The sequence below is a fragment of the Euphorbia lathyris genome, chromosome 3, assembly GCF_963576675.1.
Source record: "Euphorbia lathyris chromosome 3, ddEupLath1.1, whole genome shotgun sequence".
Taxonomy (NCBI): domain Eukaryota; kingdom Viridiplantae; phylum Streptophyta; class Magnoliopsida; order Malpighiales; family Euphorbiaceae; genus Euphorbia; species Euphorbia lathyris.
The window spans coordinates 73767817-73785413 of record NC_088912.1 but is presented as its reverse complement, the minus strand read 5'-3'; the positions used below and the strand labels follow the sequence as shown (position 1 = coordinate 73785413).

General features: G+C 41.1%; 1 protein-coding gene across 2 annotated transcripts; it reads left to right on the top strand.

The window, feature by feature from the left end:
• Positions 1 to 2451: 2451 nt before the first annotated feature.
• On the top strand, positions 2452 to 14457 carry LOC136221619 (cytochrome P450 CYP82J17-like). Of its 2 annotated transcripts, none has more exons than XM_066009009.1 (3): positions 2452 to 2524; positions 11609 to 12588; positions 13552 to 14457. In XM_066009009.1, the coding sequence occupies exons 2-3, from the start codon at positions 11677 to 11679 to the stop codon at positions 14185 to 14187; spliced, it is 1548 nt and encodes a 515-aa protein (XP_065865081.1). In that variant the 5' UTR covers positions 2452 to 2524; positions 11609 to 11676; the 3' UTR covers positions 14188 to 14457. The 2 variants fall into 2 exon arrangements, with proteins under 2 accessions (XP_065865081.1, XP_065865082.1); XM_066009010.1 differs by having other exon boundaries at positions 2479 to 2524; positions 11615 to 12588.
• The last annotated feature ends 3140 nt before the right edge of the window (positions 14458 to 17597 follow it).

The following is a 17597-nucleotide window of genomic DNA, read 5'->3' as shown; positions in this document are numbered from 1 at the left end:
TCTGTTTTCCCGCCTTATGGATAAGCTTATAGGGGAACTTATCTATGAAGGCAGACCACCGGGCGTGCATGGCGCTTCGAAGTTGCTTCTGACTTCCCAGGTATTTGAGAGCTTGATGGTCAGTGTAGAGGATGAACTCTTTTCCCACCAAGTAATGTTCCCATACTTTCAACGCCCTCACTAGAGCATAAAACTCTTGATCATACGTTGCCCACCTTTGCCGTGCCTTACAGAGCTTCTCACTGAAGTATGCAATGGGCCTCTTCTCTTGCATCAAGACACCACCAATCCCAATCCCACTGGCATCACACTCAACTTCAAACAGTTTGTCAAAATCGGGATACGCCAGTACTGGCGCTGTACTCAGCTTTTCCTTGATCAAGGCAAAGCTCTCTTCTTGGGCGTCCGCCCACTCGAACCCCTTTCCTTTCTTCAAAAATTCTGTCAACGGGGCCACTATGGAACTGAAGTTCTTAATGAATCGGCGATAAAATGTTGCTAGCCCATGAAAACTCCTGATATCCCCCACGTTCCTCGGGGTAGGCCATTCTCGGATGGCTCTTACCTTCTCCCCATCAACTTGGATTCCATTCCCACTGACCACGAATCCAAGGAAACCCAAGCTCTCCATGACAAAGTCACACTTCTTGGTGTTGGCGTATAGCTGGTGTTTCCGTAACAGGTCAAACACTGTCTGCAAGTGCTCTTCATGTTCCGCCAAGGTCTGGCTATGGATCAAAATGTCATCAAAATACACAACTACAAACTTCCCAATTACTGGGCGAAGCACCTGATTCATCAGTCTCATAAAAGTACTAGGGGCGTTGGTCATCCCAAAGGGCATAACTAACCATTCATACAATCCATCTCTTGTCTTGAAGGCAGTCTTCCACTCATCCCCAGATCGGATTCGTATCTGATGATACCCACTCCTGAGATCAATCTTGGAGAAGACTCGAGATCCGCCAAGTTGGTCCAACATGTCATCCAACCTTGGAATCGGGAACTTATACTTGATGGTGATCTTGTTAATAGCCCTACTATCAACACACATCCGCCAAGACCCATCCTTCTTCGGTGTAAGTAAAGCTGGAACGGCGCAAGGACTCATACACTCCCTAACGTATCCCATCTCGATGAGTTCCTCCACTTTCTGTCTCATGATGTCATTCTCCTTTGGGCTCATTCGATAGTGTGGGAGGCTTGGTAAACTAGCCCCGGGCACAAGATCGATATGATGTTGGATGTCCCTCAAAGGTGGTAACCCGCTTGGCAGTTCGTTAGGGAACAGATCCTGATATTCGCCAAGTAGGCGGGTCACTTCATTCGGCATCTCCCTTTCGTCCCTTTGGGCGGATTCGTGATTCGCCTTAACCATTACCACATACACCATTTGGCTCTCTTCACATTCGCTGACAAACGATTTGTGTGTAGGACAGACTACCAAAGTAGATTTCTCGTCGGCCTTTGGTTCTCTCATCATTGGCGTAAGGACGAACTTCACCCCATTCTTCACAAATCTGTAAGTGTTCTCTCTTCCTGTATGGATGGCGTTGTTATCAAACTGCCAGGGCCGGCCCAACAATAGGTGGCATGCGTCCATGTCGACCACATCACAACAGACTTCATCATGATAGTTACCAATCTCAATCGGTACCTTGCATCTCTGGGTCACCCTCAAGCTGTATTGTAACCATTACCACATAACTGTATTGTAACCCTAGTAAGGACAGAGACTACCCTTACTAGGGTTACAATACAGTTAATAACAAGAGGGTAAGACAGGTAATGCGCCCAGACAGCAGGTACAGAGGTGCAGGTACGGAGCGTCAGAGGTTGTTGGTGAATTCCTTCGGTAGGAAGTAAACTTGAGATCCGTCTAGTGTAATTGTTGGTACGCCTCATGGCGTACGCCTAGATCCGCCCCGCTCGCGTGTCCAGGGGATCCGCCCTCTTAGATACAATCTCTGTGGGAACGTCGAGAGGAGATCCGCCAAGGAGCGTGTTATTATTGATCCCAGTTAGGATGTCCGCATCAAAGACAAGAAAAAAACTATAAAAAGTAGAAAAAAAAAACCATTAAAGACACGACAAACATAAACAACAAATACAATATATATTTCTCCTAACTTCAAATTTGAAGAGGAGCAATAAAATCCAATCTCCATGATCTGAATAATTTTGAACCTTCGAATTTTTATCCTCTCTTTTGCAACCATATAGATCTAGTGATCTACGAAGAAAATTTACAATTTATGTTCTTACTAAATTAAAAAAAAAAAAATATATAAGATGAACCGTGAAAAAAAAGTTTAATTATAAGATGAATATATAATGAATAAAGTTGACTTAAAAAAGAAAAGAAAGTATGGCTTTGAACATAAAAATAGAAGGACAATTGTGTAATTTGAAGCATCATCTCCTGACGGCTATATAATATAATATGATATAGCCGGCTTCACCTCCATCAATGGGTAGATAAGCGTCAGACAGACAACAGCTTCTCTCTCTCTCTCTCTCAAAGGTTAGTCTTAATTTATCATCTCATCTCATCTGTTTTCTTTTTTTTCTTTTTTTTTTCTTTGATCCTTGTTCAAGTTACTGTTTATCTTTTCATTTTAAGATTAGATTTTTAAATATTACCTCATATTTACCTTTTATTTACACCTAAAAAGTAATAAATTCTGATTTTTTTTAAGCAGCAACAACTTACAAACAGTAAATAACAAGCCTGATAGAACACTGTATCTGTATGTGTTTACAGAGAAGAGATTGATTAGTGTGTGGGAAACGTCAAAACAGTCTACTCTCAAAATTATTATGTGAAACGGTGATTTTTATGTAAATATGAATAAACAAATTTGATATTGTTGCAAACTGTTTGACAAAGTAGGAGTTTTTCAAAAAAAAAAAAAACATCGCTAAAGGAACAAACAAAAAGCTCTGCCAAAATGTTATTATCCGTGCGCTTTTTAATGTTTTCAAGCAATTCAATAGATTTAAGCTTTGGATAAAATGGGGATTAGAGCATTGCAACAGAGGTTGCTCTAAAGAGGGTTAGAAATTAACAGATCACAATAAAATATAATGTTTTATTAATTTAATAGAATGGTGTCGATTTTAAATGGTAAATTCATATGTAAACTTCAGTCATTTTCACCCGGTAAGTGACTAATTAAGTAAATTTGGTCAATCACCATTAAATTTAAGCTTATTAAAATCATGTGGTGGATATTAAAAGCATCGTAAGATTTAGATTCACACCTTATAGATCTAATGGTCACTAATCAAATTTACTTGGTTAGTCCAGGTGAAAACCAACGTGTAAACTTAGTAGAAAATAGGTTTTATTACATCATATTATATTTTTTTAATTTATGATAAAATATATATTCAACTAGATACATCTTGAATTTTGGTTTAATAGCTTGAACGGTATACAACACAAGCTAATTCTACCATATATTGAAATTTCATCCATAAATGAAATTGTCAAAATTCGAGCTCTCGATCACTTAGTCTAACATGTTCTAATATAATAATCAACCATTTAAATCAATTAGTACTTTACTGTTTGTTATTCAAAAAAAACTTTGAATTTTTTTTAATGAATAATTTTGGCTAGAACTGTTTATTAGCTCGTTGACCAGTTCAAATTACTCAAATCTATTTTTATGGGTTAGGCTTAGACATATATTTGAGTAATTTGCCCTGCTCAGCCTAAGCCTGCATAACTGAACATATCATTATAATAAATTGAATTATAAATTAATAAGTTATTATGTTTTAAAAAAAATAAATTAGATAAAGTTAATAAAGTTTCATTTAGGGTATGTTTGATTTAGCTGTTTTCTTGTTGTTAGTTGTTGCGGCTTGTTGTTTATTATTGATGTTAGTTGTTTATCATTAACTGATTGATTTGTAATGTTTGACAAATTTATGATTAATTGTGATTGTTGGTATATAAAATTACTGGTATATACATAAGAACAAATAAATACATAAATGTAATTTTAATTGCAAGACAAAAAAGATTGTTAATTAGCTAATTTGATTGCATGAACATCAAGACAAATAATCCTGATAATATATTTTTATCAACATTAATTCTTTTTTTTACCATAAACTAGTAACATAGATTGAACCTACTTACTTACTTTAGATCCAGTATGTGATAGTTTTTAAGTAAAGACTTGAAAAGGTATTTAGAGTAATAAAATTCAAACCGCATAGGGGAAGAGGCAACAGCAGCAAATTATTGCCTTAGAGTTGAAAACCGATAATCGAAACCGAAAAATAAACCGATTATGTATTGATACATTTAAAACTAGTATAAATATATGTAGAACTTTAATTATTAATATATAAATATACATATTTATATTTAATTTTTAAGTTAAAGGTATTTTTTTTTTTATAAGAAGGAAAGAAAAAAACAAACAAACAAAAACCTAACCCGGGATCAGTCTAGGAAGACTGACCCCAATCCTATCCTCAAGAAGAGAAGGTAACAGAAAAGAAGGAGGAACGGAAAGGGTAGAAACACCTAACATCCCCCCATGCCCAACAGCTGCCAAACGATCCGCCACGCGGTTTTGCTCCCTATAAATATGGGAGAAGGTAAGAGAATCGAAGGTAGGACGAAGCCTCAAGATGGCTTTAATGAGATTCTGACTCTTAAGACAAACAGTCTGTCTATCCGAAATCCTGTTGATAGCCTCCAAATTGTCAGACTCCACCGAAAGTCTTTTAACACCCATGCGAATGGCGAGTTTAATGCCAGACAAGATCCCCCAGAGCTCCGCAGTAAAGGAGGAGCCTGTACCTAAGTTATGGGTAAACCCAGCCAGCCAGGCGCCACCAGCATCCCGAAGAACTCCACCAGCAGCAATTCTGCCATTACTAAGGCAGGAGCCATCCGTATTTAACTTGACAACCCCTTCCCCGGGCTTCCTCCAACCAACTAACTGGACCTCTTTAACCGGGGAGGGGTGAACCAGGGGCTCTCCTTCAAAACTCTTTGTAATAACAGAGAGTTTTTTCGAGAAGTAAAACCGGAGGTCAGGAATAAAGACAGTCTTCTCAGCAAATAACTCTTCATTCCTCCATTTCCACATTTGGTGACAAAAATTACGAAGAGAATAGCCCCGTGCTCCATACTGGCCAACAAATTCCCATTAACGCCTTCAGAGAACCAGTCAATATCAGAGAACCCCATAAAGGAAGGAAGGATGTGGTGAGGAAGGACCCCTTCCCAAACCTTTCTACTATTCGGGCAATCCCTCAAAGCATGGCACAAGGTTTCCACATAGCCGCTGCATCTGCTACAGGCACCAGATACAGCCAAGTGCCTTCTGTGTCTATCTGCATTCGTGAGGAGCCTGTCTTTGACTCCCAGCCATAGGAAACTCCTAATGCGGAAGGGGACTTTGAGGGCCCAAATGGACTTCCAAATTTCCAAGGGAGGATCAACCCTATTAGGGGTAAAAGCTTCATAGGCCGATTTGCAAGAATAAGAACCATTATTAGTCAAGGCCCAGCAGTGTCTGTCCTTATCCTCCTCCTGATTACTAATCTTCACACCTCTAATATTAAGGAGGGTCTCCAGGCTAAGAAATGAGTCGAACTTAGACCAGATCCAGTCTCCCTTCGAGTCCACCACATCAGCAATTCTCCAGGAGAGGAGATCATTCGGCGGAGGGGCGATGCACACCTCAATCAACGGTTTGTCACCAATCCAGGTGTCATACCAGAAACTAATGGATCTCCCATTACCCACCTCCAAGCCAATCCCCGTACAGAACTCAGCAAAAACAGCACTAAGCCCTTTCCAGAGGAAGGAACAGCTGACAACCCTCTCCTTCGGGCCACCAAAGATTCTATCTTTCCTATACTTGCCGCACAGAAGACGAACCCAAAGGGAGGAGGGGGATTGCCACATTCTCCAAAGAAGCTTCATTAACAGGACTTTATTATTGTCCTTAGCTTGCCTTATACCAAGACCCCCCCGCTCTTAGGCTGGCAGGCTTCCTTCCAAGGGACCAGGTGAATCTTCCTCCCATCCCCAGACTCTCCCCATAGAAAACGCCGATTAATTTTATCAAGGTCGTTGAGGACCGGCTCAGGGAGCTTACAGGCTTGCATGATGTGATTTGGAGCAGCGCAGTTGATAGACTGGATTAAAGTAAGGCGACCTGCAAGGGAAAGAGAATTAGCTTTCCAGCTAGCACACAAACCGTTAGATTTGTCCAAAATGTCTTTAAAAGAGGCTTTGGACACCCTGTCACTATGAAGAGGGACCCCAAGGTATTTCCCAAACGATTGAGTCAGGGGAATGCCAGACATCTCACTCAGTCTTCTACACAAGCTATTATCCATATTCTTGGAACAAAGCATACGGGATTTATGGATGTTAATCTTCTGGCCAGAAGCCTCACAAAAGCAGTCGAGGATATCCATCACAGCCTTAATTTGTTCCTCATTACCCTCCACAAAAAGCATGACATCATCAGCAAAGAGTAAATGGGTAACAGGGGGGCAATGTCTGTTGATGGAAACAGGGTGGAGAGTCCCTTTGCTCACCGCCTCTTGGATCAGGTGAGACGATCTTTCCATGGCAATAACAAAAAGGAAGGGGCTCATAGGATCCCCTTGACGAATACCCCTGGATGGAGAGAACTCATCCGACATATCCCCATTGGTCATAACCTGGAAAACAGGAGAGGAGATACACTTTCCAATCAAATTCCTCCAGTTCTCCGGGATACCAGCGTTGGCTAAGTTATCCAGAAGAAAGCTCCAGTTCAACCTATCATAGGCTTTCTCCAGATCCAGCTTGAGAGCCACGATCCCTTTCTTGCCTTTCTTAATCTTCATAGAATGGACAACCTCCTGGGCAATAACAACGTTATCCATCAATTGTCTTCCAGGAACAAAGCTCCCTTGATTTTGGCTGATAATATCCGGAAGGATCTTTCGGATTCTATTAGCCACAATCTTAGTAATAGCTTTATACAAGACATTACAAAGACTGATGGGTCTCATCTGGAGAAAGGAAGAAGGCTTGGCAACCTTAGGAATCAAGACAAGGAGGGTTTTATTAACCAAACTGATATCGTTCGAACCACCAAAGACACCTAACACAAAGCTGTATATACCCTCTTTAACAGTGTCCCAGTGTTTATGATAGAAACTAGCGGGGATACCATCAATACCAGGAGCCTTAGTGGAACCGATGCTGGAGAAGGCCAGATCAATCTCTTTAAGCTCAATGGGATGGAAAGCATTATTAATAGCATCCTCCCCCAAACGAGGAAAGGAAATGCCAGAGTGGGCACTCTCTAGGTCCACAGCTTCCTCTCTGAACAGGTCCTTATAGAAATCAAGGGCAAGGCGCCGAATGTCCTCCTCCTCAAAAATCCACTCACCACTGGCGTCTATAATAGCCTCGATCCTATTTTGCTGTCTCCTAATGATCGTTGAGAGGTGGAAAAACCTGGTATTCCGGTCCCCGTCTTGAATCCAAGCCTTCCTAGATTTCTGGAACCACAGAAGCTCTTCCTGTCTAAGCACAGCTTCCAACTCGTTCTGAAGAGCTCTTAGGTGACCATTCAGGCTATGATCAAAACGAACCTCCAAGCAACGCTGAACACCTTCCATTCTCCTCAAGAGTTTGTTCTTCCTCCTGATAATATGACCAAAAGTATTTTTATTCCAAATAGCCACATTCCTCCTGAATTCCTCAGTAGCGAGGAGAACATCAGAGTGGGGATGCCAATTGCTTTTAACGAAATCCTTAAACTCGGGGTGAGACTCCCAAGCCACCAGATACCTAAAAGGTCTATTACCTTTCAGCCGATTTCCTTTGACCAAATTAATGAGGATAGGGCAATGGTCTGAGTGACGGAAAGGGAGATTAAGTACCTTGACCTCAGGAAACCTATAAATCGCTGCAACATTAGCGTACACCTTATCCAACCTAACAAACACACTATTCCTTTTCAAGGTAAATTTGTGGCCAGCAGCACCCAGGTCCGAAAGCCCGCACATATCCATACTTTGCTTATGATTAAGACACCGGTTCACATAATGATTACCCCCTCCTCTCTGATCACTCAAGAGGGCAATGTCATTAAAATCCCCGGCAACCAACCATGCCTCCACCATGTTAGAGCTAAAAGAATGAATGATCTCCCACAACCTTCTTCGGTTAGTCGAAACAGGATCAGCATAGACGAAGGTAATAAAGAAGGGTTTATTACCCGGGTAACACACCTTACAATGGATGAATTGACTGTCCATAGTAACAATATCAATATTGACTTGACCTGGCTTCCAAAAGAGCCAAATCCCCCCTGCCCGGCCAGTAGCCTCCGACCTGACGCAATTCCAATTCTTAAACTTTCTAACCACCTCATCTGCTTTGGCTCCACTAACCTTGGTCTCAAGAAGGACAAAGCAGGAAGGGTTAAACTGTTTAATGAGATCATTGACATGAATGCGGGTAGCCTTGCTCGCCGCACCTCTAACATTCCAAACGAAGAAGTCCATCAGAGGGGGAGACTACAGACGCAGGCCCAAACCCTAGATCAGGTATTTGTTCGGGGCTCCGGAGAGCCTAGAGGCGGTCCCAGAAGGACCCCTTTTATCCAAAGAATTCAAACCATGAAGGTTCTTTTTAGGTTTCCCTTTGGGATTCTTCATGTTTAACTTACTCACTCCTATAGTCTTACCAATAGGAGCATCAACAGGAGGATGTAGAGTACTCGCCTCCCTACTCAAACCCTTCCCAGCTGACAGGATAGACTGGGGAATCTCTTTGCCTTTAGCAGAAGCATTAGAGACAAAGAGAGGATTAATAGAATTACCCAGACTAGAGGCATGCTCTACCGACTCCAAACCAGGCATGCTTAAATCAATCTGCTTATCAGAAGGATCCGAGTCCTGATCTTCCTCCATAGACAAAACACCGAACCTTGACCCGGAACCCGAAGCTGAGTCCACTCCAGTCTCAATCCCCCTCTTAATATCCGGGGGTCTGACCTTGATCTCAGGAGCAATCTGGAGAGTAGTCATCTTCGTACTAATATCTGGTGAATGATTAGCATTAACATTAGCCCGTGGCTTCCTTCTCACTGGCCTCTTGGCAAGCATCCATGGGCCAAAGCTCCTTACTTCCCCTTGACTCTTCTCAGCTTCGCCTATGATAGGTTGCACCAACTCCTCCACGTCCTTCCTCCTCTTAGGACAACCCTCAAGGGTATGGCCAAACATACCACATTCATAGCAGATGTTGTGTATACCTTCATATTCAATATGATAGACCTTGTTTTGAGTACAGAACTGAGAAAGAAGAGGCTTAGCGAGATCAATATCGATACAGACCCTGGCAAACTTGCCCCTCACTGCCCCAATGGTAGTCTTATCAACATGGTGGACTTTCCCAACAAGGCTACCTATCTTGTTCAGGAACCTATCACTGTAGTATTCAAGAGGTAGGCCCGGGAACCTAACCCAAGTAAGGATCCTGTTAACAGAGCAATCATGGGGATCAAAATTTGGGACCCAAGGTCTCAGAGCCAACACATGATTGGAGATAATATACGGACCACCATTCACAACAGCATTGAAATCCTCAGCCCTTGTGAATTTAATGACATAATAGTCATTTTCAAGGTCTTTGATAGTAACCTTTCCTTTCTTTGCCCATTGAGCCTGGATCCTCTAGGCAAAATAATTGAAACTGATCCTTTTCCCCAACACAGTGACGATTAACGCCAATTTCCACTTCGATCTCATGACCCGCTTGTCATCTGAGGACAGCCGGATCCTAGGACACAGCGGGTTATCAGGCTCTCCATCCTCAGAATCGGAATCAGAGAGAAAATCCCCGGAATCATTCTCAAAAGCATCCACCTCCATCATGGGATCCTCCTCTGACACCCCTAGCAACTTATCCCTCCAGGAGGGGCCTCCCAAATCCACGGAAACTCCCGCTTGAGCGGCTTGCGCATTCTGTGCGGCTTGCGCGGCCTGCGCGGCCAGCGCGGCCTGCGTGGCCAACGAAAGTCGCACGGCATGCTCATCCTGCTGGGGAGAGACGGCCGGTACTCCCTGTGGCCCAAGCACCGGAAGCGGCCCTCTAACTCCGGAATCATGCGCGCGTCCCTCCGCGAAAAACGAGTCCAGGGCCGCGGCCGCGGCACCAACACCTTCCAGCCCCCGATCGGCCACCGCAGCCCTAGAAGCCCCCAACGGCACCGACGCACCCCTAGCACCCCCCGTCGAAACCGCCGGATCCGCCTCCCCACCATCCACCCACTCCGATCTACTCCTATCCCTCGACCGATCCCTCCGAATCCCGCTGCTCCGCCTCCTCCCCCGAGGAGATCCCTCAGATCTCCCATCATCCGCCGCCGCCCACGCCTCATCGATCCCGGAGTCATTGCCCCGCCCGCGCCCCGCCACCACCAGATCCGACACAGGCCAGCCGCCTGCCTTCACCGACCCATCCCCCTTAACCTTCACGATCGCCTTGGTCATCGCCGAGAGAGAGAGAGAGAGATTTACTTTTCTTAAATTCTACTATTAGTTATAGTTAATTTAGTTATAACTAATTGAGAGAGAGAGAAAATTGAGTTATAAAATTGGTCCTGTGTTTTAGAGAGAGAAGAGAGATCTGAAAGAGAAGAGATAGATCTAAAAGAGAGAAATAGATCTGAGAGAGAGAAGATAGATCTTAAAATTCTCCATCTTCATAAAAATTCTTCACCATGACAACAGATCTGAGAGAGAGAAGCCAGATCTGAAAAAGAGAAGATAGATCTAAAAGAGAGAGAAAGATCTAAAAGAGAAGAGATAGATCTCAAAACTCTCAATTTTCATAAAAATTCTTCACCATGACAACAGATCTGAGAGAGAGAAGACAGATCTGAAAAAGAGAAGTTTAAGTTAAAGGTATTAAAATAACATAAAATTTATTTGTTTAGGTGATTTTGTTAATTGAATTTTGAAATTCAATATTTGTATTTAATATTTAAATAATTATCTATTGATTTTAAAGTGAATAATTATAGATTTAAAGTGGTTTTTTCTATGAAAAGTCACTAATGGTTAACCATCCGAAATATAGGTTAAACCCGACTGAAGTAATAGGTTAACCGAATTAAATGGATTGTTTAATGGTTTTTGTTAATGTACCGATTAACCGGCCATATGCACCCCTATAGAAAACGACTATAGTTATATAGTTACAAACCGTGGTGATTTTACATATTATATACTTATAGTCGTAAACTGTGATGATGATTTTACATATTAAAAAAACATTATATTTCACCATTAAATTTTAAAATTAATTTTATTTTAAGAAAAGGCTTGGGTGAACTTAGCTTGGGTTGGAATTTATGTTTTATGATCGGACTCAGTCCAGCCCGAACCTAATTTTTTTGAAAGGTGTGGGTTGGTTGGGCCTCCACAATTTTAGTGTTCAGTCCGATTGAGCATGGTCCGAGTCCCATCCGGCCCAGCCTAGATCTAATTTTGATAGATAAATTTGCAAATTTGTCTTTTGGTTGCAACTCACTTTGAAATGGTATTTTAATCTTAGGTGCAGGTTGAAAAAATTCTCAAATCTGAATTGGGTTCACCTCTGCTTCACACTCAACCAGACCAGACATGGATTCCTTTACAAACATAATAGCAATTTTAGGACTTATAGCTCTAATACTACTCCTCAAGCTATGGAAAAGAGCAAACCACAACATCAGCAAGGGAAAACAAGTTCCAGAAGTAGCAGGCGGCTTCCCTATAATCGGCCACATGCATCTCCTCACAGAAAACAAAAGTCTCGGCCGAATATTCGGAAACTTCGCGGATAAATACGGGCCAATCTTCTCCCTAAAACTTGGTATCCACCGAGCCATATTCATAAGCGATCAACAAGCACTCAAAGACTGTTTCACCACAAACGACACAATCATAGCCTATCGACCACCTTCAACACAAGCCAAATTTGTCGGCTACAACAACTCATCTTTCGGCATGGCCCCTTACGGTCCTTACTGGCGTAACATGAGAAAACTAGCAGCCACAGAACTCCTCTCTAAATCCAGAACCAAGATGTTAAATTACGTCCCGATCTCAGAACTAAATTACCTGATGAAAGATTTGTATGATCATAGGAAGGAGAATATTGACATGAGTGAATGTATCCAACGGATGATTTTGAATGTGATTACTAGAATTGTGGCTGGGAAGAGGGTTTTTGAGAGTAATATTGATGATGGAGGTGTTGAGAGTAGAGGTTTGAGTCAGATTATAAGGGAACTTATTGATGTTACAGGTCAATTGATTCCTGGTGATGTGATTCCGTTTATTGGATGGCTGGATATTAAAGGATTGGTCAAGACTTTGAAGAATATAAGTGGTGAAGTTGGTTCGATTGTGGATGAGTGGATTCAAGAACATAAGAAGAATGTTAATAAAAGTGAAGATAGAAAGGATTTTATTGATGTTATGTTGTCTCAAGTTACTGATGATGCTTCTATGGGACTTGATCAAGCTACTATTATCAAGGGAACCACTACGGTAATTATCCTTTTTCATTTATTTGGTATTTTAGTTTTTCTTTTTTCACTATTAGTCCACTGAACTTACATGTGTTCATGAGTTGGGTTGGGCCAAACTCGGTCTAGCTCTAGTGAATTTTCACAAAAATTATTTAGTTTAAATGTAACAGAATTTGCTGTTTTTAGATGGGTTCGGGAGTTGACAACCTATACGAACATTTTAAAGAAATTATCCCCTAATGATTAAGAAATAATTCTCTTCAAGGGGTTAAAATAGCTCATTATGACAGTGAGCCCACCATAATGGTTCAATAATAGTTTTTGTATTTTGGAACATTACGACGGGTGAACCGCTATAATGGTCTCATTACGACGCATTAGGCGATTTAATATGACGGCGAGCCCACCATAATTGTTCAAAATAGCTTTTGTATTTTGGACCATTACGACGGGTCAAATTGGGAATAATTCTTTTAAAAGATCCCTTTTTAGGGTTTATCCCCAGGTTCCGATATTGATTTAAAAATGAAATCTGAAATTCATCCAATATATATATATATATATATATATATATATATAAACAAGATATATGTTTATTAATAAATATTTAATAGATTAATTTAATAATTAATATTAACACGATGGGATAGGTTAAGAAAAACTAATATTTGTATAAAACACAAGCTCATCTCAAATATAGGTGGGCTTTAACACATCTAGATCACTAGATTTAAAGTTATTTTTCCTTCTTCAAACTTGGCCCATTGGATGCGAACCTGGGTGGTCGGTATATTTAGCTAACAAAAATAAGATTCATAATAGATCATGAGTTAAAGACTAGCATGTTTTGATAGACCATATGAGAATATTATCAAATAATAGGTTAGATGTAAAAGATGAAATTAAATAGATTAGGCGTCTAATAATGCTTTAATTATTATTATTTCTAGTCTTTCTAATGTTGGCATTTTATTTCTTGCAGACTATAATTATAGCAGGTTCTGATACAACAGCAGTAACAATGACATGGGCATTATCCAACTTATTAAACAACAAAAAATCACTTCATCGTTGCCAAGAAGAACTAGATCTCAAAGTTGGGAGAAACCGATGTGTACAAGTCGAGGATCTAGACAAACTACACTATCTCTCAGCAGTGATTAAAGAATCAATGCGATTATATCCCGTAGGTCCATTAGGAGTACCAAGACTAGCATCAGAAGACTGTCACATTTCAAGATACTATATTCCAAAAGGAACTCGTCTCTTTTTCAATCTATGGAAATTACACAGGGACCCAAAAGTGTGGTCAAATCCAGATGAATTCATACCAGAAAGATTTCTAAATGAGAAGTCACATTTAGATGTAATGGGTCAAAATTTGGAATATTTACCATTTGGTGCGGGAAGAAGATATTGTCCAGGTACTAATTTTGCAATGCAAGTTCTAAGTTTAAGCCTTGCTAGGTTGCTTCAAGGATTTGAGTTTGCCACTCCAAATAATGAGGCGGTGGATATGACGGAAGGTCAGAATATGACCATGGCTAAAGTGTTTCCTCTTCAGCTTATTCTCACCCCACGTCTTGATAAAGAGCTTTATGATCAAGAGTGTAACTAAAAGTATTGTTGAATTTTTATATGTATGGTTTAAGTTTTATTAAATCATTTCCACTTGGTTTTATAATAAATATGGAGATAAAGTTATATGAACACTTTGGAGGCGTTTGATTTGAACTTCAGAATCGGAATTGGAATAAGACGGAATCAAAATGGGAAAATTTACATAGAAATTTCCTTTTAAAAACTTATCTACAATTTGTATTTTAAATTATATCAAACTAATAAAATTATCACTTTTAATATATTTTAAAGATTAAAGTTTGGATGATGAGAGTTTTGAGATCTATCTTCTTTCTCTCAGCTTTATCTCTCTCTTTTAGATCTTTCTCTCTCTTTTAGATCTATCTTCTCTCTTTTAGATCTGTTTTCTCTCTCTCTCAAATCTATTGTCATGGTGAAGAATTTTTATGAAGATGGAGAGTTTTGAGATCTATCTTCTCTCTCTCAGATCTATCTCTCTCTTTTAGATCTTTCTCTCTCTTTTAGATCTATCTTCTCTCTTTCAGATCTGTCTTCTCTCTCTCAGATCTGTTGTCATGGTGAAGAATTTTTATGAAGATGGAGAGTTTTGAGATCTATCTTCTCTCTCTCAGATCTATCTCTCTCTCTTTTAGATCTTTCTCTCTCTTTTAGATCTATCTTCTCTCTTTCAGATATGTCTTCTCTCTCTCATATCTGTTGTCTTGAATTCTCATTGAGGTGGTCAGTTTCGGTTTTGCTGCGCCGGCGATTGGCATCGTGCCAGCTGTGATCATGGCTCCTCCTCCGGATGATTTCCTTAGTATCGAAGTTCTCTTCAATCCTAAGGTCCGTTTTGCTTCGGATCTGCCTCATCAACCCCTTACTGGTGACAAACCCGTGCCGTCTTTCTCCTCTGTTGTTAAACGAGGCATTCCTAAGGTTCATCAATCCTCTGCTACGGTTATTGACATTGGAGGCCTGAAATCCATTCGGATTTCGCAATCTGTCTATGAGAGGAGATTAGCTCTCTGCTCACACGCTCTTATCGGAAGACTTGTTCTATCTAAAAGGGATTCCCCTTGGAAAGTGGCGGACCTCAAGGCGAGTTTAACCAAAATTTGGGGTATCACTGCTCAGTGGAGGCTAATTGCGATCGGTAAATGATATTTTCAAGTAATATTGCCTTCCAAAGAAGCACAGGATATGGTTGTCAATAAGGGGATTGTGAATACCCGTCCGGGCACTTTTCGTCTTCAACCTTGGGTGCCGGATTTTGATCCTTATGCCGAACATTCCACTAATGCACAGGTTTGGGTTCACCTCTACTCTCTTCCATGGGAATATTGAGATAGACAAATTCTTTCGGACATTGCAACAGGGATTGGGGGATTGATTCGGTTTGACAAAGCCACCATTGAGGGTGATTTTGGGCATTTTGCTAGACTACTGTTGGATGTGGATTTGGCAGGAGAACTACCGACGAAGCTTGGAGTTGGGAGAGCAGGGAAAAACATCTGGATTGAAGTGGTGTATGAAAGGCTTCCTCAGTTTTGCAAAGTTTGCTCTTCTATTGGTCATTCAGCATATGACTATAGGAAAAATAAAAAACCACCGGAGAGTCGATCTTTTCAAAAACCGCCGACTAAGAAACCTTCTCCTCTTGATGAGAATCGTGCAATTTTCCTGGTGGCAATTTCCACGGCCAGAATTGTTACTAACCTTGCTGAGAAAATTGATGTTGAGAAGGTCAGCCCTGACAAAGAAGTTATGTTTGCTGGGAGCCCCTTAGGACAAATAGAGCTAGTTGATGAAGTGGAGAGGCCTGACTCTCCTGGCAACAACAATATTTCTCCCACTCTTTCTTGGGCAGACGAGGCAAAGCAAGAAGATGAAATGTGGCATACGGTGAATGACAGTTCTGTTCTGGAACTGTAGGGGCTCCTCAACCCTAACACTCAGAGGTACCTTTATGATTTATGTAGGCAACATAAACCTGATCTTCTTTGTTTAGCAGAACCAATGGTTGATTTTGAGGCAATTCGTCCTTTGTTTTGGGCCAACATTGGCATGAGACTGATCTCTGTTAATCTGCGTGATAAGCCAACTCTTTGGATTCTTCAAAGGATTTCCATGACTGATGCAATCTCTGTAATTCTTCAGCATGAACAGTTTGTGGTTTTGCAACAGGATGTGCAGGGCATTAAGCATTATTATGGAATTGTGTATGGCAATATTTGGGCAAACAAACGTGTTGACCTCTTTTTGGCTCTAAATGCTCTCAAATTGAATTTACAAGGTAGATGGTTGTTAATTGGGGACTTCAATGCAATCATTGGGGCTCATAAGAAAACGAGACGGCCTCCGGCTACGAGACCTTGTCGTGACTTCAGGAATTTTGTGGATGATGGGGATTGGCTGGATATTCCCTCTACTGGTTGTTTCTTCACTTGGTGTAATGGGAGAACTGGTGAGGCGCGTGTCAATTCTCGGCTTGACAGGGCTTTAGTTTCGGCTGATTTTGCGGAAACTTGGAATTCATATTGTGTGGGGCTGACGCGTCATCACTCAGACCACCACCCCCTTCTGTTCAATTTTTCGACTACTTCTGGTAGGATTTCTCGGTTCAGATTTCAAAAAATGTGGGTTAGTAATCCTGAGCTTTATAGGATAATAAAAAATCATTGGGATGGCCCTGCCCCTGCTCTTCTGCCGGCTCCTTTGTTGTGTCATAAGTTACGTGGTCTGAGGACTATTTTGAGAAATTAGAATATTAATATTTTTGGTAACTTTAATGCTAACATTGATGAGGCGTGCAGCTCCCTTGCAGATATTCAGCAGACTATTCAATCTGCTGGATGGTCATTGAATCTTTAGGAACGTGAGTTGGCCGCTCATGAGAAGTTGGATCTTCACTTGCTTCAGCAAGAAACATATTTGAAAGAAAAAAGCCGGGTGCGGTGGCTTGCTGAGCGAGACCGTAATACAAGCTACTTTCAACGTGTCTCTACGATGTGAAAATCGTATATGGGAATTTCTGCCTTAACAATTGATGGGGTTTCTCACACTGACCCAAATATTATTTCTAATCATATTATCTCTTACTATGATAACCTGTTCGCCAGCACAAGTGGGAATCTGGTGGATTTGTCTCTAGTTTCTAATATGGTTCCTCGAGTTGTGACAGATTTTGAGAACACTTCTCTAACCGTCTGCCCTGATGAGGATTGCATCCGTCATACGGTTTTTTCCATGGATCCTTCTAGCTCTCCTGGCCCTGACGGCTTCACCGATCATTTCTTTCAGTCCTATTCGAGCATTGTGGGTAGTGACGTGTGTAAAATGGTTCAGTGGTTCTTTCAACATGGGAAAATCTCTGGTGGGCTGAATTCAAGCTTGATGGCACTTATCCCCAAAGTCCCTGGTGCCTCGACAATTGAACAGTATAGG

Coding starts and splice junctions, on each gene's coding strand:
- LOC136221619 (XM_066009009.1), top strand. CDS start 11,677: ATGGATTCCTTTACAAACATAATAGCAATTTTAGGACTTATAGCTCTA. Junction 12,589..13,551: donor TTATCAAGGGAACCACTACG/GTAATTATCCTT, acceptor TATTTCTTGCAG/ACTATAATTATAGCAGGTTC.